Source organism: Erpetoichthys calabaricus, chromosome 11 (genome assembly GCF_900747795.2).
Source record: "Erpetoichthys calabaricus chromosome 11, fErpCal1.3, whole genome shotgun sequence".
NCBI lineage: Eukaryota > Metazoa > Chordata > Cladistia > Polypteriformes > Polypteridae > Erpetoichthys > Erpetoichthys calabaricus.
Window position 1 is genome coordinate 107,902,284 of NC_041404.2, and position 24,807 is coordinate 107,927,090.

General features: G+C 37.5%; 1 protein-coding gene across 1 annotated transcript in view; it reads left to right on the top strand.

Moving 5' to 3' along the window:
• Positions 1-1,642: 1,642 nt before the first annotated feature.
• The window catches only part of LOC114660799 (uncharacterized), a 53,627-nt gene continuing 30,462 nt past the window's right edge, over positions 1,643-24,807 (top strand). The window contains exons 1-3 of the mRNA XM_028813705.2: positions 1,643-1,726; positions 11,626-11,788; positions 18,560-18,731. Coding sequence (XP_028669538.1) covers positions 11,627-11,788; positions 18,560-18,731 — 334 coding nt within the window. The 5' untranslated portion in view covers positions 1,643-1,726; position 11,626. The remainder of the gene's footprint in view (positions 1,727-11,625; positions 11,789-18,559; positions 18,732-24,807) is intronic.

Here is a 24,807-nt window from a genome sequence, read left to right on the forward strand (position 1 = left end):
GAATTCTGAGGTATACAGAAGCATCTTATCTGCTCAAGTTCCAGTAAGTGCCTCCAAAACCATTGAACGGAGCTTCATCCTACAACAAGAAAATGATCCCAAACATACTGCTAAAGCAATGCAGGAGTTTTTCAAAGCTAAAAAATGGATAATCATTCAATGGCCAAGCTAGTCACCTGATTTAAATCCAAGTGAACATGCCTTCTACGTGCTAAAGAGTAAATTAAGGGGACAAGCCCCTGAAACAAGGAGGAGCTGAATATGGCTACTTGGCAGAGCTTCACCAGAGAAGATATTCAGCACCTGGTGATCTCTATGAATTGCAGACATCAATGTCAATGTCAACTTTATTTATACAGCACATTTAAAACAACATCAGAATGCTGTGGCCAAAGTGCTTTACAATAATAGAATTAAAGAAAAACATACAATTAACATGAATAACATAAATAGAAATAAAATAAATGAACATTAATAAAATACATAATAAATAGAAGTGTTACATAATCACAATGAGGAAACCATCAGTACAGTATTTCAAGCAGTCATTGCATGCAAGGGAAATGCAACAAAGTACTAAATATGAGACTACTTTAATATACCTACCATTGCTATGTCCCAAACATTATGGTGCCCTAAAATGAGTGGACCATGTAGAAAAAGTGTTGTCATTTTCTACATGGTGCGACCAAAATTTATGAAAATACCCTTAAATTAAAGTCTGCAAAGTGCAGTTCTATCACATCTGAATGGATTGATTTGTAATTTTAAACTATGGAGCAGAGGGCTAAATCAAGGAAAAACATGTATTTGTCCCAAACATTAAGGAGGGCACTGAACAGTACATTAACATACCTCTTCATTCAGCCTGTCATTATTCTGAACAATGCCTGACATTATTACTCTGAATGTAATTGTGAGATATTGAAAATGGTATGATGTTTTTTTAAAATTTATTTTAAAGGACATTACATTATCAAATCCTGGAGATCTTCCTCACTGCCCAGTGATGTATTATGTGTGAAGAGCTGAAAAATTGCATTCTTGCTTGATAAATGAGAATCTGAACAAATAATCTATATGCCACTGTCAACATGTACTGGGATTTCTCTGCCTAACTTTCATTACCTGTATGAGTGTGTGTCCCAAATAAATATTAATGTTCGAAGGGTAAGTGGAAGATATAAATCACACTATGAACAGATCGTTTGTTCTAAGGAACCATATTTACATTTTTAATTTACAAAAACCCCAGAGTATAGCATAGTCATATAAAAATTGGAAGATTTATATTTATCTGCGTATGAACTTTCTAAATTCTACCTGAAAATTGCTCACCTGATCTATTGCTAGCTACGTGATGTAGTAGTGGCTTAGGAATTACCGCGGCAGCGCAATGTTGTCGGTTCAACACTCGCCTCCGCTGTACTGTGTGCCAATGCGACTCACGTAACCTGCCTGTGTTCCAGCTGTTAAAAATCTGATCTAAACCGCCTCGGGCGTCATCCAAAGTAATCTAGAAGAGTCTAGCTGCAGCCAGCATTGGAGAAATCAAGACAGCGACGCCAGAGGTATGCGCATACTAGCCAATGAACGGCTACCGCACATCGCGGTGGCGTAGAGAGATTGCGTGTAAAGTAAGCGCCCGCCTTTACTTAGGAGCCATTGTGTGTGTTACACAAATTCCGGAGCAGTGTGTTGGAGCTGCAGCGGATTTTTTTTTCGAGTGAGTGGCACCTTATTTTAAATAAAATGCCAGTGTGTATGCAACCTGGAGGACTGATATTATGTTTACGTGTCTGAAGTGTTGCGAATGCTTGCGAACACCAGAGATGGAATATGCTTTCTGTAAGAAAATTGTTGAGCTCTTCATTGCGAGAAAATTGTTGAGCTCTTCATTGCGAGTGAATGCCATCGAAGGCGTGACACTGTTCTGTTTTTTAATACTGTAAATCACTTAGCTTTGAGTAATTATACCTGAATATAAACATTACTGAAATTACTTAGGCATGCCAATAAACAATAGATACAAAATGTCTATGGAAACAAAGTACATGGTACAAATCCGATAGTAAAAGTGTTTGTAGCTATAGCCAGCCAGGCAAGTGACCCTGTGGCATAGTGTGTGACCCCAAATCGAAGCCAGTGGCATAGATGAACTTAATACAGACTCGCAACTAAAGTCAAAACTGATAAGATCTGAAGGAGAAGACCACTAAAAAGATAATATTCCAGAATCGACCATTATAGCGTAGTGCCTGATTCGAACAATGTTTAAGCAAGGCATTTATTCTGCTCGTGCATTTTCAAATGGCGATTTTCGCACATGCAAAAAATATTACAATTTCAAACATGACCTTAAAAAGACTGTACGCTGACTTGTTTGAATGGTAACGCTGACAGATTTGTTTTGATTCACAAATAGGAGGGACATCATCCATAAATTTGGCTGTGTGTAATAAAATATGATAGGAAATGATGTTTATGTTACAATGTGTAATGAATTGTGTTTTAATTTTTTCATTATAATATTTAAAGCTACTTTAAGACATATAAAAATAAGACAATCCACTTACTCAGCATAATCAGATTGTATGTTCATGTTTGTTCTGTACCCTGATAAAATGCAGGAACCATAGCTGCATAGGGAGCTACTTCATCCCAAGGCAAACTTGCTTATCCATATTCATTCATATGTGCCAAGTTTAGTGTTCCTAGTCAAAACGTCTGAAGGTTCTCCTAATGTGGAGGTAAAAACTGAAGTATGTGGAGAAAAACCTAAAAAGACAGGAGTAATGAGAATGGACCACCTTTTCAACCCATCAAAAATTTAAATATTTTTTTAAGCACTCAAACTAACATTTGTGCGTGAATTGGTGCAGCTGGGGCTGTACAAGTTGCAAGAAAGTTTGGGATATGCTGACAGTCCCCCCGCAATATAGACACAATGTAGTATTTTGGTATACAAAGATGGTATTCCTTATTATACAACACATTTTCATATCAAAGGTGTATCATGTGGAGATTTCATTATCATTAAGTTCTTAAGTAATTGCACAAGTAATGTGATGTGTTGGAGAAGCTAATACACATTTTTTATGGCTTTGTGTTCATTGTGTGTTTGATGAAAATAAAATTTAAATTAAAGTGGTGATTAGTATTTGTGACAGTTACTAATTAAATAACCAACAGCATTTTGAACATTTACTGCATTAAATTATAGTACTAGGGTGTTGTACCGTGTTAGCCATTATGAATGTAGAGAAAAGCCAAGCAAAATGACACCTTTTATTGGCTAACTAAAAAGATTACAATATGCAAGCTTTCGAGGCAACTCAGGCCCCTTCTTCAGGCAGTCACCATGAAGTGGCCACAGGAGTTTGGCAAGTTATGTTTAGTTTATATGCTTTTTAATTTAAAATTATAATCTATTCAAATATGAAATATCAGATTACTGAGACATGAATATGTAAATTCTAAAGTGATACCAATATTTTTTGCATTCTACCAACTGATTATATATACTGTATATATGTGTGTGTGTATGTGTATATATATATATATATATATATACTGTATATAATTTTCTACTTTTAATTTAAATCAAACTGTAACCAGCCATTCTGTATTGTTTGATATTTTTTAATTAGTATAGCCATTTATATATGTTTTTTGGATGAAAGCAAGCTACTTGGTTTGATACAATGATTCTTATGAATTATGTATTGAGGTCTTCACACAGGCTGTTTCTAGCTTTTTGTAAGATTATGCAAGATTCTCTTCTGGGGTTTCTATTTTGTAAAACTACAATGGAGTTCAAACCCTTTAAAATGATCCATACTGATGCATCAGTCTGTTACATTTGTAAAGCTAAAATTCAAGGTAATGGTCTCATGTTGACCCAAGCAATTTAAAGCTACAGAAAATGACAATAAAAGGTAAACAATGAGGCTTCTCTATATCTGTTGAATTCAAAATATGTAGCATTTTCCTTAAATTCTCAATTATTCACTAATAGAGAAATGTATTTTTTTAAATAAATATAACTAAACATTGCAATATACAGTGCCCTTTTAAAGCATGCACCCAATTTCAAAGTTGTCACTTTCAGACTACTTCTGCTTTTATCTCTTTAAAGTAATAAAAACAAGAGAAAATTAATGATGTAGAGGGACAGGATCATTATGATCACAGCAGTCAGAGGGAGAGAAAGAGACAGACAGGCAGAGGTGAGTTTCAAGGCACTGCAACGCTTACAATTAAAAGATTTACCCATTGCAGTGTTGGTAGAAGTACAAAAAAGCATTACTTAAGTAAAAGTGCAGGTCCTCATCTATAAAAATACTCTTAAGTTAATCTTATTTACTCAAGTAAAAGTATAAAAGTACATGTTCTTAAATTTACTTTTGAGTATAAAAGTAAAAACTACCTTTAGTTGAAAATTGCTCTGATTAAGAATCAGCTATAAGAAAGATGTTTAATAATATATATATATAAATCTGTTTTGCACACTCATTCGCTCACCATATTTAGATTAACTTTTTAGCCTATCCCAATAATGTCATTGAAAAATCATATTTCTCTGATATTCATAGTTTATTTTAATTGATTTGTAGTTACTGTTTTAATAATCAATATATCCAAATGGCAAGTCAAACAAAAGTTCATGTGAACATGCTTACCTCTTTGTGTTTTTTTTAAGATCAGAGGGTGAATTGTGAACGCTGTCACCTTGTGTTTTTATGGCTGGCACAAAAGAGAACGCATTCACCATGGCTCATTTTTTGTGCCAACCACTTGTATGGGGCATATTTTCTGACCTACTTGTATCTTTGATCTCATTAATAAGTTCAGTGTTGCTTGGTATTTGTTTGACCATATCTTCACTGTTTAAATCATCACAGTTGTTACCTGTGGTTCTATTCAATAAGGGCGCGCACAAAAGGCGACCTTCAAAAGGGCGACCTCAATTGGGCGCGGACAATAAAAGCGCACATAAATAAAAGCGATCTTCAAAAGGGCGACCTCAATTGAGCGCCGAATAAAGGCGCGCGTAAATAAAGGCGAGCTTCAAAAGGACGACCTCAATTGAGCGGCGAATAAATGCGCGCGCAAATAAAGGAGTGCTTCAAAAGGATGACCTTAAATTAATTGTCCTTGATTATGCTAATAGACCGCATCTCGAATATCTACGTGGCATTGCACATAATCTACAGCTTCAAGTGTAACTTGCTTTCACCTTTTTATAGGCTACATTCAGTCATTGCCTTAATCTAATTTTCTGTAATTTTGAAAACAACGAAATATAGAGAGCTTTAGAAATAGTTCGTTAGAAGTAGTTCGTTAGAAGTTCATGCATTAATTAATTGGATGTTTTAATATTCTTGCTTTCACCTTTTTATACGTTCAATCATTGCCTTTATCTAATAAATTTTCTGTAATTTTGTTGCGTTTGCCTTTATTCGCTGCGCCCAATTGACGTCACCCTTTTGAAGCACTCCTTTATTTGCGCGCGCATTTATTCGGCGCTCAATTGAGGTCGTCCTTTTGAAGCTCGCCTTTATTTGCGCGCGCCTTTATTCGGCGCTCAATTGAGGTCGACCTTTTGAAGATCACCTTTATTTATGTGCGCTTTTATTCGCCGCGCCCAATTGAGGTCGCCCTTTTGAAGGTCGCCTTTATGTGCGCGCCCTTATTGACGGATACCGTTACCTGTACTGTTTCTCTTTTGTTCTCCCCTGCTTTTTTGTTCTCTCTCTCTTTTCTCTTATAATGGGATAGTCCCTCAATTTTGCACATATGTGTGAATAATTTAATAAAATTATCTGACCTAGATTCCCTTGTTTTTGGGACGCAGAAACTTATTAGTAAGATAGTAAGTTACAGATATTTTTTTTATTGTAGGGAGCACATATTTTGTTTCCTTTGAAATGTAGTACTGTACTCAAGTAAAGATACAGATAGCCTACATGAAAATTCTATTTAGGAACAGTAACAAAGTTGTTTTACTTTGTTACTTCCCACCTCTAATCCATTGCAACATTGTTAACAAATGCTTTACCTTTATTCTGTGCACATTTTTCTTCTTCGGGTTTCTTCTTTCTCCGTTTTTCAGCATAAAAGGGATAAACCAGTTTTGATGCCATCTTAGGTATCAATGTGGTTTTGGTTACTGTTATTTTCCTCCTCGTGTGATGTGTGGCTGTCAGTGAGTCATCCCATCATACCTGTCGGAAGACGTCACTCATTGCGTGACACAACAGCTTTGGGGCCCTATGCATCTGCATAGTCTGCATATAGCAAGAAACAGCACTGGCTTCATGTTCTGCTTTAGGATTCTGGCATACATATTCAACAGCCTGTCTGAGCCATCTTCTTTTGTGGATCGTCTGTGCCTTATGGTCCTATGTTACACCCCCTGTATCATTATTACTTCAGAATCCTCTTTTGCTCAGCTGTGCATATAAAATGTCTAGGGCATATTGTTTTGTGCATTTGCCAAATTGACAATCATAATATTTTGTTTCTACATTGTGCTCCACGCTGAATGTCACTTACAGGTTTGTTCATTTCTGTAAATGCTATGTTTTTTGTTCTTTTAAGCCCACTTTCAGATTCACCACTCTTGCTTAATAGATTGTGGTGAAGAATCGAATCAAAGCTGGAATTTCAGGCAGTTTACAAGACAGAAAACAGGCTATAGGGTGTATTTACTGGCAACAGCAATTTGTGTGGCTGTGCCAGTGCACCTGATCTATCATAGTGGGAGAATGGAGTGATGCTTAATTGTAAGGGGAATCCTAGAGGCAGATGCTCTGGGTGTTTTAATGTAATACAATGACTGTGGGAGACAATTGAGGGCAGCAAGAAAAACCCCTCGCAACATGTGTGGTTCCCTGCTATACTGTGTGGTGGTCAGTCTACTTGGGTGTTGTCTAGCAGCTGGAATCTGGACAGCAGGACACCTGTTGCTTGTAGTGCAAGCTCTGGAAAAGTAGCCTATGGGATTCTGGAAGGCATTTTTTATTCAATTAATAATATAATTGTACAATCATACTATTATTACTATTATTAATATATGCTATGTTATCTTGATTGACTCTTTCAAAGACTGGATAGGCCCCTCTAAAACAGCACTATTCTGGTTTAAGTCTTATCTTCATGAAAGACAGTATTTGTTTTCTATTGGCAGGACTTGTTCTTCCATCATGCTGGTCAGTCGTGGTGTGCCTCATGGATCTCTCCTGTTTTCTCCTTATTTGTTACCCCCTAGGGAAATAATTGAGGGGCAGTTATACAAATGACATAAACCTTTTTGTCAGTATGAAGCATCATTCTTAGTATTCTAATGAATTGAATAACTGACAATATACCAGCAAGCATTTTTTTTAAACTTAATCATGATAGGTCTAACATACCAATTATGGTCTGTAGAGTTGAGAATACAGTAATCTTGAATTCATTAGGCTTGTAGTCAGCCTCTTAAATCAAAATTTAGAAGTGATCTTGGACACAGACTTGAAGTTTATAGATCTGCTCTATTTAAGAATGTGAATAAAACTGTATTTTATCATTTGCAGTCATGTTAAAAAGTAAGTTCACTCCATGAAATGTTTTTTCCTTTTTAATATATTTGGACATATCAAGATTTGATCTTCATTTAAACAGAACCTATAGATAAAGGTGATATAATAACAGCACACCAAATTTACATTGTATACAATTTTATACATTGTCTATTGTATAATTTAAATAAACATAAATCCAAATTTCATGTTTGAAAACAAATATACCCCGACATGTATTACTACCTCAAATATCTAAAATTAGAATCAGGTGCACCAGAACCAGTTCAAGTAATTATGTCATGAGGACCTTAGATGAACCTGTCTTATTTAATCCTTTGACATTTAGTTTGTTTTACTCTTTGTTGTTGAACAAAGAGTGTGTGTTATCATAATGCCTTGATCGAAAGAGATCTTTGAAACCTTCAGAAAAAAGGTTATAGACGCAGGCAGAGCCACATTAGAAAAAATAATGCTGGTTTGTTTGCCAAATTATGAATATTTCATGCCTTTATCTTTGAGGGACTGTTTGTACTTGTTTTTGTTTTGCTGTTAGAAATGACCAGTTACATTTGTTGTTATATTTTTCCCCCCTTGTTCCTGTCTTGGCAGAATAAGATATACATGTTTTGTAATAAATAGAAAGTGGAATATTTCTTGGTATTTTGAGTTATATACAATAATATCAGTAAAGTCCTAAATCACCTAATGATTCCATACTCACTGGTTAAGAATATAAGACGTTTGACAAATGAGAGTAGAACTTTCAGAACTTCAGTGTTGTTAGATTAACTAAAAGCTAACTTTTTAAAAAGCATCTGGACGAGATACTTTTAAAGTGTCAAGCTTCCCCGTCTACTATATAACTTGGTAGTTTGTACCGGACTGTTACAATTCTTTGTGTCAAGAAGTGCTTACCGTGAGTCTTAAATTTGCTTTTCTTCAATCACCACAGATGCTTTTTAAGCAAAAACCAATAGATAATAATAATTGGCTTTATCCATGTCTTTAAAAACTTGCATTACTTCTGCATGCAGACTGCTCTGCTCAAAACTAAAATGGTTCAATTCCCTGAGCTGCTGTGTGTTATTTTTGCAGTATGGTGACCAGAACTGCACAAGTACTCCAGACTAGCACATTATACAGTTCGAGTGTAATGTCCCATTATTTATATTGAACAATTTTTACAATATAATGCACTCTTTTATTTTCTTTGTATTTGCTTCTGCACCGCACCTAAATGATCATTCAATGTAAACCGCTAAATCCTTTTCAGCGGTTGCTTCTTATAAGACAATGTCTTTCGTTTTGTATTTATAATTAACATTCCTTTTACCCTGCTGTACGTTGTACTGTATTTATATTAAACTTAATTTTCAAAGTGTTTTACTGGTTTTAAAGATTTTCCAAATCTTTTTGAATTGCTTTTACTGCCTCCTCCACTAAGCCGTATCTCTCCAGCTTTAGTGTAATCTGTGAATTTCCCAGGTTTACTAACTATATCAGAATGTATGTCAGTTTCCAAAGACAAACCCCATATAAACTTCACTGATGACTTCATCCCTTGTGGAACATTCTTTCATTCATACATTGTATTTCCAACAATCCAGTTGATGTCAGAATCCACTAGTTCCAGAATTAACCTCCTTTATGGAACTGTATCAAAGGCTTTTTGAAACTCTAAAGTATGTGACAAATTTTGCTTTTGTTTTTTTATCCCAGTTGCCTGTTCAAAAAACGCCTAACAGATTGGTTTATCAGGATCTTCCTCATAAACCCATGCTGGCTGTTATTTTTTATTGTAGTTTCCACAAGTTTACATGGCATAGAAATAAAGCTTATTGTTCTGTAATTACTTGAATCTATTTTGTCTGCTTTTTTGTGGGTTAGAATCATATTTGCAAGTTATCTGTCATCAGGTATCTCTACCATTTGAGTGATTGTTAGAATATGCTTAATAAAGGTTTAATTTCAGTACAACTAGTAAAATTTTGTTATTCAATTTCTTGAGGGTCTTGAAGTACATCTGAGAGAATGGATCATGAATATTCTGTTTTAAAATGTGTAAACTTTGAGATGTTCAGATGCTTTTTTAGTGCCTTGCACTAGTGCTTGATATTTCTTTAAATCTGAATTTTTTGTCTGTTTGCTCATTTTCATCTGGTGTGAGGATGGCTTTTAAACCCCATCTCCTATGACATCTGGACCAAGCTTCCGAATGGCTTGTGCAGTTAGTTGGTAGTCTATAAGTTTGCAGGTTTAATAAACCAGGGTGCTCTGAGGGAACTGCCCCAACTGAAACTCACTGTCCCATGGTTCCTTCAAAAAGCCAGGTTTGTAAGCTAAGCCCTGTTCTGCCTGTTCTCGTAAAGAAACAATATGGTCCTAAATATCTCATTCAGCATCAGTGTGCTGCATCATACCAGCTGGGAGAATTTGTGTTGGTTTGCTGTTATTGTTTATAGCCAGTGTTTCTGCCTTCCATTGGCATCATCAATGCATCTGTAACAACTACAGTTACATCCCACCCCCCACCCCCCCTTTTCTTTTTCCTTTCTCACATATTTGTACATTAACTTACTTTGACAGTCAGTGTGGTTTCCTTTTGCTCTACATGGGTCTTGGCTGACCCATTCTTTGTTCTGTATGATCTTGGTGCCATCTCTGCCTCAGCAAGTTGTAGTTTTGTAGTCATTGGTATATATAGTGAAACAGTGCCTACACTTGTAACATTTTTGCCAAACAACCTGTATTCTTAAGAGCAAAATAAATAATATGTTACCCAGTTTAACACATATTTATTATCAGTCACAAAAATATCAAAAATAATTTTACCTTCAATGCCATACATTACTGACTGGCACCAATGATAAAATTGACTTGTGATGTGTACCAAAAAAAGAGTAGCATGTATTTTATACTAATTTTTGCGAGTGTTTTGTGTAAATCATTTAATAATACTAGTTTATGGCATTATCTTCAAGAGACTGTGTTTGTATCTTGATCTGGTCATTATGTAAATGAAGCTTGTTATGTTATAGTACATTTTGTTGAGTTTTACACTAACCCATTATTTTCCCTAATTCTAAAGGTGTGTATGTGTTGTTTTAATTGGTGGCTCTAAACTTGCCCAGTGTAAAAGAGAGTGATTATGTTTTCTTCCAAGTACTTAGAAACATGCTATGAAAACATACATACATTTTGATATCTGTAATGCATTATACATTTGATTTAAACCTACCAACTTACAGAGGTTTTTACACTTTCTTCTTAAACTTATTATCAAAATTGTCTGGTGATTCTTATGCAAATACAAAAGCATGCAAAGACAAGGTATATTTTTCAGTATCCAAATAACATAACAAAGGGTTTTAACACAGGAAAGGAATAAAGTGTCTTTGTAAAAATACAGTTTTTTAATGTTACAGAAAAAGTTCTTCTGCTGCTGGGAAGTTCTGCTTGTTCATTCAACAATGTGGCATGTTAAACATCACAGTAAAATGAATGCAATTAAATTGCACTTAAAAAAAGGAAAAACTTGCAGAACACGCATACACCATACTGCAGTGTGAGACTATATGTTAACAGTCATTCTTTGGAGGTCTGACATTATATTGAGTGTGTATAATATCTGTTTAAAGCATCTTGAAGTTAGCAATTGTTTAATTGATTAAACAGGGATCAGGCAGTGTTTCACCCTTTTTTGTCACCATAAAGTCAATGTTGAAGGTTCTGTCCCTTATGTGGCTAAAGAATATTTTATATTGAACTCTACTGTTTAAAGTTAAGCTTTCCAGTTGACTTTCTGCTTTAGAGTAGGATCAAACCACATAATTTATACAATTTTCACTACACTTGGTAATTGTGTGATGTTCATTTATGAGTAATACTGCAATCTAATGTAAAATTACCTAGACTTGTGCATAGTATTTTTATAAAGCAACATTTTTCCTGTAGATTTCTATTATATTTTAAATGTAGAAAGTATCTGGTTTTGGAGAGGGTTGAATTACAGTCATTAAAACCCAATGATTATATATATTCTTTTATGTTTCAAAAGCATGTCAGGGAAGACCTCATCAAAGAAAATAATGCCTGAAAATGACATTCACGGTGATGTGATTGTCAAAGAAAATGTGCGGAGAAAAGCAGAGGAAGCTCTTTCTGAGCCTGAAGCAAGCTCCCAGGGTGAAGCGAAAAGACACTGTGCTGGAAGCACTGAGGTATCTAGTTATACAGATTTATTTAATTTTTGTTGTTGATTAAAAATTGCTTAACGTTTATTTAATATGATGTAAATTTACAGGGAATAGAAAAAAATGTGAATTATTTTTAACCGTGTTTAATATACTGTTGTATTTTAACAGTGTAAGCAGCCATTTAGTTGTTAACATATTCTCTTTTGTGGCCTAAAGAGAATGCAGGAGAACAAATTCTGACCACCACTTATTAAGCAATTTATAACATTGAGCAAAAATAACTGGGAACATTTCAGGCAACTTTCATGAATGCTATGCTGCTTCAAAAAACATGAATGATTACCGTAGCTATTTTTACAGAATGCATATTACAAAATGTAACACACAAAGACCATATGATATGCATCCATTATTTTATTTTGCTTTATATTTTATATTAATATTTTTATTAATATTGTAGGTGTTGCAATAGTACTTGGATTAGTAATGCTACCTCATAGCTTTGGAGTCTTGTAATTTAAATATTAGCCAAGGCTCATTTTCCACATGTTTGTTCCTGTTTTCTGTCATATCCTAAAGAAGTCCTGGTTAGGTTGATTAGCTGATTGTTAGTAAATGAGTATGCAATTTATGGTTTGTAGGTTTATTAATGTCATGGTTCCTTCCTACTTTGTGCCACATTCTGTCTGGATAGAACATGATCCCAACATAGCCCTGTATTAATATAAGCAAGTTAACAAAATTAATAAATGAATGTATAGTTATCCCTGTTTCTTCCAAATATATAAATGTAATAGTATTTTTCCTAAGTTTCTCCTGTTATACTGGCATAAGCAAGTTAATAAAATGAATGAATACATTTTCACTTACCATAGTATTTTCTGGCTTTATAATTAATATTTAAATACTATCCTATTTTGAAGCCTTGAATAATGTGTTTGGCTAATCTCTATATATAATCTTCATTTGGATCTTGATGTTTGTTTGTCCGCGAATGAATTAGAAGAAGAAGCACTAGATGGCAGTAGAGAGACAGCTAAAACATAGGCATTGCATTAAGAATTTCCTCCAGGCTTATACTACTGAAGACTGTAGTACTCCAGTCACACCTCAAAACACAGACATTCAAACTAAACAAATTGTTGTGCTTTTAATTAACTAATCTTTATATATAATCTTCATTTGGATCTTGATCTTTGTCCGCGAATTCCACGCATGCGTAGACCACCTTCCAGTTTAGTACGTTGTTGTTACTCATGGATGTCAACAATGTGCCAGAATAACGAAAGGGATGGTGGACAGTGTTACGCTGGTTAACTCCTGAGGCCTGGTTAGAGATTGAGATTGCTGAAGATAAAAGGTATGTGCCTACGTAACATATGAATGAAAGAAAGACAGTGGGTAAAATGAATGACAACATAACAGCACGTTCCGGAAATTATTATTGTTACGTTGTAGCCGGCGAGTGCTGTGCGTCTCACAGTTGTACCGTGGCTTGCTCACATGTCAGTGAAGTGATCCCTATTTATGCTTTAAAGAACCTGGATACCTATGTGTCACCCTTTTATAACCATTGCTCCGTGTATATTGCCTTACTCTTTGGATTGCCACAAAGCAACCTGCGAGATTGGAGAAAGGTTGAGAAGAGATCGTGAGAGGAAACGACAGCGTCGTGAAAACGAGACAGACTGTGAACGTAGAGAAGCAGAAATGCTCCTACACCACCAAATAATTACTATTCGGACAGTGATTCCGAGTAGGCCGTTCCTATCGAATCAATGTCCAAGGGTTTTCTTTTGTAATTTTGTTTCCCTTATTAAAAATCATAATGCTGTGTGACGAAGGGCCCAGTTCACAACTGGCAGCCACGTTTAAACAGGGAGCCCTTCACAGACAACTTTAACACACGCAATGTAGTTGGGCGCACATGGCTAGTTTTTTTGTATTTACAATAATAAATGTTTTGATTTTGTATTTACCTGCAATAATAAAACTGATTTTGCTGGAAACATGGTGACATAAAATTGCAAACTACTACAAAGCAATATTTTTGTTTTCTCATTATAGTTAGATAGCTTAAAAATAAAACTCAAATATGGCTATTGTGGCTGTTGAACCTTTCTGTCAGTTAATTCTGCATTCTCAAAAAAGAAAAAAAAAAAAAAAAAATATATATATACATACGTATATACATACACACTGGGGGGCTTACGCCTGCTTGCTTCGCTCCCCAACCCCCCTTTTCTGCGCTACGCGCTAACCACTTCAAGTCTCTGCCGCTCGTGTTGTGAAGAGGGGGGCTGAACAAACCCTAGGGAGACGCGGTCGCTCCTCTGAAACACCCTCTTAAACGGTAATACAATGGGAAACAAATAACAGTTTTTCTTTTACCTCCTCTTTGCTCGATCAGGTGCTGTCTTGCTGCTACTGCTGCCATGCCACGTGATCTGCATCTCGCATTGCACTTCGAAAATGTAAAAGCCTGTACAGCAGCTGTCCTACTCTTTGTCTTTTATTTCCGGCCCCAGGCATGGTTAAATCTTTTGGCATAAAGTCCTGTCTCGCGAGATGTGAGTTTTTGATATTTTTTAGTTTATAATTTAAAAACGGAATAAGAATCTGAAAATCTAACAACATCACATTAAAGTTAGATAAATTCTGAAAAGAATGATACCAAACATATATATGTAGGTTTTAAAATAAGGCAGATTTAAACGTGATATATAAACGTCACCATTGCACTTTTAGGCTTAGGATTTTATATATACAGAGTATATATACAGTACTGTGCAAAAGTTTTAGGCAAGTGTGAAAAAATGCTATAAACAAAGAATGCTTTCAAAAATGGAAGTGTTAATCATTTATTTTCATCAATCAACAAAATGCAGTGAATGAACAAAAGAGAAATCTAAATCAAATCAATATTTGGTGTGATCACCCTTTGCCTTCAAAACAGATTCTTCTAGGTACACTTGCACACAGTTTTTGAAGGAACTTGGTTGGTAGGTTGTTCCAAACATCTTGGAGAACTAATCACAGATCTTCTGTGGATGTAGGCTTCCTCACATCCTTCTGTCTCTTCATGTAATCCCAGACACACTCGATGATGTTGAGATCAGGGCTCTGTGGGGGCCATACCATCACTTCCAGGACTTCTTGTTCTTCTTTACGCTGAAGATAGTTCTTAATGACTTTGGCTGTATGTTTGGGGTCGTTGTCCTGCTGCCTCCCTGATGGTATTGCATGATGGATAAGTATCTGCCTGTATTTCTCAGCATTGAGAACACCATTAATCCTGACCAAATCTCCAACTCCATTTGCAGAAATGCAGCCCCAAACGTTCAAGGAACCTCCACCATGCTTCACTGTTGCCTGCAGACACTCATTATTGTACTGCTCTCCAGCCCTTCGACGAACGAACTGCCTTCTGCTACAGCCAAATATTTCAAATTTTGACTCATCAGTCCAGAGCACCTGCTGCCATTTTTCTGCACCCCAGTTCCTATGTTTTCGTGCATACTTGAGGAGTCGCTTGGCCTTGTTTCCATGTCAGAGGTATGGCTTTTTGGCTGCAACTCTTCCATGAAGACCACTTCTGGCCAGACTTCTCCGGACAGTAGATGGGTGTACCTGGGTCCTGGGTGTGTCTGTCATCTGCTGCACTAAGTTTCCTTGGCCGACCACTGTGTCTATGATCCTCAACGTTGCCCGTTTCTTTGTGCAAAAGAGCTTGAACAGCACATCTTGAAACCCCAGTCTGCTTTGAAATCTTTGTCTTGGAGAGACCTTGCTGATGCAGTATAACTACCTTGTGTTTTGTTGCTGTGCTCAATCTTGCCATGACATGAAACTGTCTTCCACAACCTCACCTTGGTAGCAGAGTTTGGCTGTTCCTCACCCAGTTTTAAGCCTCCTACATAGCTGTTTCTGTTTCAGTTAATGACTGTGTTTCAACCTACGTGTGACATTGATGATCATTAGCACCTGTTTGGTATAATTGGTTGATCATACACCGGACTATAATCCTACAAAATCCCTGACTTTGTGCAAGTGTAACTATAAGAATTGATGCTGGTTTGAAGGCAAAAGGTAGTAACACCAAATATTGATTTGATTTAGATTTTTCTTTTATTTGCTTACTTTGCATTTTGTAAATTGATAACAATAAACAATCATTATTTATATTTCTGAAAGCATTCTTTGTTTACAGCATTTTTTCACACCTGCCTAAAACTTTTGCACAGTACTGTATATATATACCCTAGGAGGCTCTGCCCCCTGCTCGCTTTGCTTGCCCACCCCTGGGTTTGGTTTACCGGATATACAATTTAAAGAGATTGTTATTTTCATGGGAATTGTTACATATGCATTATTTTCACTTTTACTTTAAAACTTTTGTAAAAACAATACTTGTCCTTTATTTCTGGCCCCGGGTGTGGTTGAATCTTTTTCGCAGGACGTATAATGCTGCTCGTGTTTTGAAGGGGGGGGGGGGGGGGCGGTTGAATGCACGCTAAGGAGATGCCGTCGGATCATTTGCTGTCATTCTGCTGCTGCTGCTGACAAGCTGCATGTTCTTTTTGTCACGCTGCATGTCGATCATTTAAAAGCCTGTACAGCAGCTGTCCTTTTGCCACATTGTGTCTCTGCTGCTCGCGTTATGATGGGGGGGCTGAACGCACGCTAAGGAGTTGCAGTCGGATCATCTGCTGGCTTGTTGCTGCTGGCGAGCTGCGTTTTCTACTTGTCGTGTTTTGCATTGATCATTTCAAAGCCTGTACAGCAGCTATCCTTTTGCCACTTCGCGTCTCTGCCGCTCGCGTTGTGAAAGGGACAGTGGGGGGGTGGGCTGAACACACGATAAGGAGAAGCGGTCGGATCATCTGCTGGCTTCCTGGTGCTGCTGCTGGCAAGCTGCGTGTTCTGCTTGTCTTTATTTTAAGAGCTGGGAGCACATGATGTCTGTCTGCCAAAAGCATTCCAACAACTGCTTGGTTAGATGTCCGTGAACTTGTTTTAAATGTTGTCTCATTGCCTTGTCTCACATGACGTTAAAGTGTCTCTCACAGGACGTCAAATTATCTTTGCGTGATGTTAAAGTGTCTCTCGCGAGACGTCAAATTGTCTTCCGAGAAGATCACATCTAGTCTCCCTAGTTTCCCTCCCAGGATTTTTTTTAATAATATATATATATATAGCTTAAACCAGGGGTCCCCAACCCCCGGTCCGCGGCCAACTACCGGGCCGCAGCCGTTTGACAGCCGGGCCGCGAGAGAACTGCCGACAAAGGAGACTCACTCAGACTTTTCAGAATGCTTGGCGGGCGGGGCTTTGCAGCGGCGCAGAGAGAGGAGAGAGACCGAGGTGAGAGAGTATTACAACAAAGTATTTTGATGGTCCCAACAGTTTCCACATATGACGCGAGTCTATAGAAATCTCGTTACTACGAAGTACATTCAGCAGATACTTTAATTACAACGAAGTGACTTTGAAATGCTTGTATGAATCATCCACAGAGCAGTTAGATCTGTGGTCGCAGCTCAGATGTGCACATTTGCACAACGATCCCCAAACAGAAACATTGTTAAAAAAAAAAAAAATTCTTTCTTCGAACTTTCCTCGTACTGTTTTTTTTTTGTTGCTGTTTTTGTTTTCTGTGGTTTTCAGTGATACCTTTTGCTTATTGCTTGTCAACATTTGAAAAACATCCATTGGAATTTAACTCATTGTCATCCTCCTATAGAAACGGCAGACACGAAAAAACGATAACAGTGTTAATGTTTGTGATGTGCAATCTGTTGGAATGACAAATGCAATGCATATTTTTTTTTTGTATGAAAAAAAGAAGAAAAATCTTGGATTGCAAACGTATGCAAACTGCTTAATAACTTAATAATAATAGAAATGTAAATTGTGTATAAAACTGCCCTACGAACCCGCCCCAATCCTCAACTACACATTCAACCTACCCCCCCAGGTCCCTGGAAAAATTTTCTTCTAGTAAAGTGGTCCTTGCTGTCAAAAAGGTTGGGGACCACTGGCTTAAACTACTGATGATCTATGATGATTCCTTTGTTCGAATTGTCTGACTAGGGATTTTTTACGCTTCCTAGTCACAAAGGCTGAAATGTTTGTGCCCTGATTTTTTTGAACCTCTTCTCTCCCCTTGAGTTTAATATGGTGGGAGTTTAGAAAGTCCCAAAGTGGAGAAATATATGGTATTTCATAATCCTAGATATAATGATTTTTTAAGCTAATGAACTAAAACTAAGGAAACGATAATAAAGCATAATTAAAATATGACTTAGGAGTTAAGCTTACAAACACATAAAAGGCATTTGCCTCTTCTTTTTTATTGTTTTGAATAGCTTGTGTAACCACCAAGGTGAAAAACTGAAGTAAATAAACGAGTTTTAGTCAAATGGTGGGAACACCTGCTCAGACTATGAGATAATGGTGACAAGTTTTGGTCAAATGATGGCTATGAGGTAATTGTGGAAAGTGTTTGTACATTAGGAGGAACCATGTAAAAACACAATGTTAATTAAGATGATGCAATGATGATAAGAAATATTATAAAAGAAGAACTATGTACTATATTGAGAGGCTTGCTCTGCGGACTAAGACATGGCTTGTTACTTTGTAATAAAGTCTTTTGTGCAATTTCATCTAATCTCAATACTGTTTTTTTCTTTTCTTAAGAAGAGCTCCCTGCATAACATTACCAATGCTATTTGCTTGAGTTTTCTGAAGTTCAAGATTTTTTTTAATTTGTTCCCTCTGCACTAATTGCAGCACTGTAATAATGCAGTAGACGATCAGATGACCGCAGACTGTAAGATGGAGACAAACCGTGAGAAATGCAAGTCCCCATTAGCTCCTTTGAAATGGGTTGTGGCAGATGACAGAACCATCAAAATCAAGGAAGAATTCCAAGTTCGGCCTGGAGAAACATTGTCACAGTCAGGTGAGTTGCAGTGTTCCATTTGTATGTTTAGATTACAGGGTCTTTAATTGAATATTTGTACATTTTTCTCGTGCACATTGTTTAGCTGGCTTGTTTTTAAAGTTGAGGACATTAAGATAGGAGGTTGGGGTTACTGTCAGGTTTGGGATACTCTGTATTACCAAATGGGAATTTTTATAGGCTTTTATAGGTTAAATCAAATTTATGAGTAACTTCAAAACTTAAAATGGCCAAAGTGCCATTCAGACACATTCTATAGTACTTCCACTATCAGCAGCATCTAGTCTTATGGGATTGGGTGAAATAATATACAGTAGCTATATTCTTTAAGTTAAGGACGTAGCCACTTTCTATGCCTGCCTTATAGAAGCGAATGCTACATTTGCAGGGTTCAAAGTATGTAGTCTAATATATTTAACATAAGTAAACTAAATGATGTAATGAATGCTTGAAAGGAATCGAAAACATGTTATCTGTACGTTTATTCCTATGCAAAGTAAAGTCAGACAATGGGTGGTATATATGCAATAACTCATACTATAAAGTAAATACAAAATCTTTTAATTTCAAACCAATGAATAAAAAATAATGATCATGCAACAGTAGTGGTGATAGCCTGTTTCGCCTCTGCACCAGCCTAATATACACCTTCTCCTCTAAAATCAGGAATTTTGATATTTCCAACCTCCATGAATTCTTCCTCATTCTCACTGGACAGGGACAGCAGTTGTGTGCAGTATTGCGCAAATAACTTCAGTGTAGCATGGCTGAGGTGAAAACTTGATGCTACCTGACGATTTATAAAGACGGCAGAAGCATATTTTTCACCTTTGGGGTGGGTTTGGTGATATGCTGCATTGTATTGTTCTTCTGCTGTTGTCTGGAGGTTAGTTACAGGTGTCAACAGCTATACACAATGGGGATACCCCTACTACCCCATAGCTATCTATCACCAAACATATCTTATCTTGACTTCTGATACACTGCCAAATTTCACACACCAGTTTGCTTTAGTAAGTCATAAAAAACGAATAAAAGTGTGACTAGGTACCAATAGACTGAGAGTATAAATGAATGTCAGCTACAATCCAGTGGTTTCACTTAAATAATGTGAAAGTGTTGGATTTGCAACATTGTGGTTAAACAGACACAGAATTTAATGATTATGTGAGTAGGTTTTCTTTATCGCTGCTGTATTGTCTATCCCCAGACTCCTCTACTTCCGGTCCTTCTCTCTTTCTTTCACTTTGCTTCTCTTCATTAACCTATTTTAATCCTGAAAGTGTTTCTGTCAAAGTAAATCTAGCTGCAACCCCAGAACACAGATTTTCAAACATTTTAAACTTTTAAATGTGTTACTATTAACAGAAATGATTATTTATATTCAGTAATGTCCTACAAAAATGATATGCTATTTCATCATGAAAGTTGTACCAGTTAGTCAAGTATAAATGTTAGTATTCTAAATTTTCAGAGATTTTTTTTTAATTGTTTTCTTAATATAATTAGGAAATTACATATTTCATGTGTTTATCTTTTCTTTGGTGTTTAGCCCCTTATGCATTATTACATACCTAAAATAAATGGCTGTAACTCTGCTTATGTAATATGCCAGCCATCATTATGCCAAATTTAGATGTCAGAACCCATGGCATTTCAAAGTTATACTGTTTGGCACAAGGTGCCCCCCATTTGGAAACATAGTGCCCCTTTTTGAAAACATTTAGTCACTTGCACCTAAACAATCTCTCAAAACAAGCATTTCACTTGCCGATATATGTTATTTTATATTTAGAAAAAATATACATAATGCACACAGTTTATGTTACTCTGAAGCAACAACGAAACAATTTATAACTATGTACATATAATTATGTACTCATCCAAACCTTTACTTTCCAAGTTATTTTTCATGCCTGTCCTTAAAATAATTTTGTCTACCACTAGACACAGGGGAAGCTCACATTTTGTACAATAGATTGCGGTTTCTGTGCTGCAATTTACACACCTTCTCCTGTCTTCTGTTGCAGTTGCCCCACAAATGTTTATTTGTTTGTTTTTCTTGTTCGTGTTGATTTTTTTCTTGTATTTCAGTTCTGAAATAAACTAAGCACATGCATACATTTTCACACCAGCTTCATCCAGTGTTGGGTATGGGGGTTGAGGACAAATCCTTTGCTGGTAGGCATGGCACGGAGCAAGTCATATAGACACACCCAAACCAGTACTTTTCAGCTATTTTTGAGTCGTAGGAGGCAAGCATATGAAACTTGTTCAGGGTATAACCAGCTCCCTACTTTTTCCCTGCGATGCTACCGAAGGGATCGATGCAGCCTTATGAGACTTTTTATCCCACTTCTTATTGTTCTCCATTAAATCTTCCTAACCTGCTGGCTGCTGTTCAACTTTATTCCCCTTTTGTAATTGCACCTGCTTCTCCCTTCCCAGGAGGGTGACATTGCTGGGGGAGCTGAGGGTGAAACAAGCATGATTAGAAGTGGGATAAAAAATACTTCTCTGCACTGTCTATTTCTTTGGTAAGACAAGTGACTAGCTGTTGTTTTTTTTTTTTACTCCATATGCTGGTGACAAAGCAAAGCAAGCAGCATGATACAGTGGCATTAGGTTGGGTGGGGGAGGGGAGGTGGGTCCTTGTATGAAACTTCAAGAGACACAAGTACGTCCTAACAATTACTCATTGCTCCACTAAGAAACATTGCCTGTACACTTAAGTTGAAATTGAAAGAGCACTGCTCAGAAAACTAACAAGGAGAGCATGCAGCAGACAGCCTCTGGGTATGGTAATTGCACCTTTGATGCTTTAACTGTAAAACTCCAAGCAGCAAAGCATTAAAGTCATACTGAGTAGTACTTACAAATGAAGCATAGTCTCAGGGCCTTTATCAAAACATGTCATTCTCAATAAAGTCAAAACTTTCTACAAAGTCTTACTCAAGTGATGTGTCACTTTACATAAAAATGAGAGGTTACATCTCGATGTAGGAGGGATGTTTGATAAAAGCAGACTAACTTGGCTATTACATATTGCTTGCCTTGGGCTATATGTATGTAAATCAGATATTTTAATAACGAAAGATACATTGTGTATGGAAACGTATGATTTATTTGAAAGAAGATGCCTTTGGGAATGTAAAAATATCATTATTGCTTTTGATTGACTTGTGGGTTTTTGCAACATACACAAACAACTTTGAATGTCTCGATGCATGCTCAATAATCCAGGTAAGAGTGGTCCGTAAGAGATTACAGGATGACCCCACACTCAGTAAAAGGACCACTCTCAGCACCGACCACGTGTGTCTGCTCTTGGAACTGTGTCTTCAATCCACACAAGTAAGCCTGCGATTCGCTAGCGAATCAGAAATCCAAGAATGGCAATCAGTTTCTGTTCTGTCTGATATCTGGATGGATGACATATCATGGAGGGTGGGTGCGTCTGGGGAAATGGCATTTAATTACATAAGCATATCTGTACTAAAGCGGTTTTGTTTTGTGGAGACATGATTCCGTTGCCTTTGCTGACACCGACTGCTGGCAGAGTGGAGCACAGCAAGTCTAGTGTGCAGGTTGTGGTGTTCGTGTGCCAGCCACTGAGTCTGGGAAGCCGCTGGGTTAGAGTCTGTGACCGTTATGTGATCTATATTACTGGCACAGTGGATTAGAGCAAGTGTAGCTCACAGGTTGTGTTGTTTGGGCGCCACCTACTGACTCTGGGAAGCCGCTGCGTTTTGGGAAGCCGCTGCGTTTGACTCTGGGGCGGGCGCACCGGCGCATTACGTTATGTTATTTGTGCGCTACCTACTGACTCTGGGAAGCCACCGCGTTTTGGGAAGTCGCTGCGTTTGACTCTGGGGCGGGCGCCGCCGCGTTTTGGGATGCCGCTGCGTTTGACTCTGGGGCGGGCAACCAAAATGAATGACCGTTATGTGATCTACATTACTGGCACAGTGGATTAGAGCAAGTCTAGTTTAGAGGTGGTGTTGTTTGGGCGCTTACAGGTTGTGTTGTTTGTTTGGGCACCATCTACTGACTCTGGGAATCTGCCACGTTTTGGGAAGCTGCTGCGTTTGACTGTACAGGTTGTGTTGTTTGGGCGCCACCTACTGACTCTGGGAAGCCACCGCGTTTTGGAAAGCTGCTGCGTTTGACTGTGGACTCTGGGGCGGGCGCCAAGGCCGCAGTGCGCATGTGCCTCGGTGCGTCCGCAGTGCATATATTAACTGTGGTTTAGTAAGATAGACATTTTATATACATAGGCCAGTACTACAGGCAGAAACATGGGTGCACCATGGGTCCCCCAGTTTCACCTATTGTGGCCAATCTGTTTATGGAAGAAGTGGCACTATTATCCTATCCTGGAACACCACTGAGACATTGGTTCAGGTATGTGGACGACACCTGGGTGAAAATCAAATCTCAGGAGGTACCACAATTCACTGACCACATCAACTCAGTGGACAAACACATCTAGTTCACCAGGGAGGACATGAAATGTGACAGGCTAGTTTTCTTAGATTGTGAAATTTCCATCAGCAATAGGGCACATTTGAAAGTTGATGTGTACCGTAAACCAACGCATACGGATCAGTATTTAAGGTTTGACTCTCACCATCCACTAGACCACAAAATAGGTGTCATCAGGACTCTACAACACAGAGCAAACACCATACCCAAAGACACAGTGGCCAGGGAAGCAGAAGAACATCATATCAAAAAGGCCCTGAGAAAATGTGGTTATCCCAGCTGGACTTTTGTCAAAGCAAGGAAGACACCTAAAGAATGCTCTAAGCAATCCAGGAGAGAGGAAGGACAACTACTGCCTAAGCAAAAACTTCTGGTGATCCCTTATGTGTATCTATCTATCTATCTATCTATCTATCTATCTATCTATCTATCTATCTATCTATCTATCTATCTATCTATCTATCTATCTATCTATCTATCTATCTATCTATCTATCTATCTATCTATCTATCTATCTATCTATCTATCTATCTATCTATCTATCTATCTATCTATCTATCTATCTATCTATCTATCTATCTATCTATCTATCTATCTATCTATCTATCTATCTATCTATCTATCTATCTATCTATCTATCTTATGTGTCAGGAGTATCGGAATAGCTGAGACGCATTTTTTCAAAACACCAGGTCTCGGTGGCATTCAAACCCCAAAACACGCTACGGCAAAAATTGGTCCACCCCAAGGACCGGGTGCCCCAGCACAGACAGAGTAATATAGTTTATTGCCGTGAATTATACATCAGGGAAACCAAACAACCACTGGTGAAGTGGATGGCACAACACAGAAGAGCTACCTTGTCAGGCCAGGATTCCGCAGTCTATTTACACCTACAGGACAGTGGTCACTCTTTCAGTGATGAAGATGTGCACATCCTGGACAGGGAGGAACGCTGGTTTGAGTGAGGAGTCAAGGAGGCCATTTACATGAAAAAGGAACAACCATCTCTGAACCGAGGAGGGGGCCTAAGGGTATATCTTTCACCATCTTACAGTGCTGTGATTGCAGCCATTCCCCAACTCTCTGTGTGTGGTACTCATAGCCATTGATCAATGGACAATTTGCATATCATTGATCACACGGCCCATTGTTAGTCAGTAGTGCTAGTTTCGGTCATTATGCAAAGGTACTGTTTATAAGGTTGGAGAAACCTGCAGTCAACTGAGACTGAGGAAGTCGCTTGGATGAGTGATGAAACATATCTCCCTGGAAAAGAACTATGTCCAGATGAACTGAATCAACTTTCTAGAAAGAAACAACTTTGAAATATGGCACTGTCCCATTGGAGGGGCACCTTGCACATAAGTGGTTAATGTCTGATATTAGTGTGTTGCCAAGGTTGATGGAAGATTTAGCCAATTAAGATGCACATATTGAGTAAGAGAATCGGTCAAGAAATATATCAATTACAAAGGATTTAAAGGGCTACTTTAGTTACAAAGAGTTTTCAGAAACACTCTTAAGTTAACGGTTGCTCTCAAGATGGAGTTTAACATGTTGTTAACATTATAATGCTTTCGGGAAATTC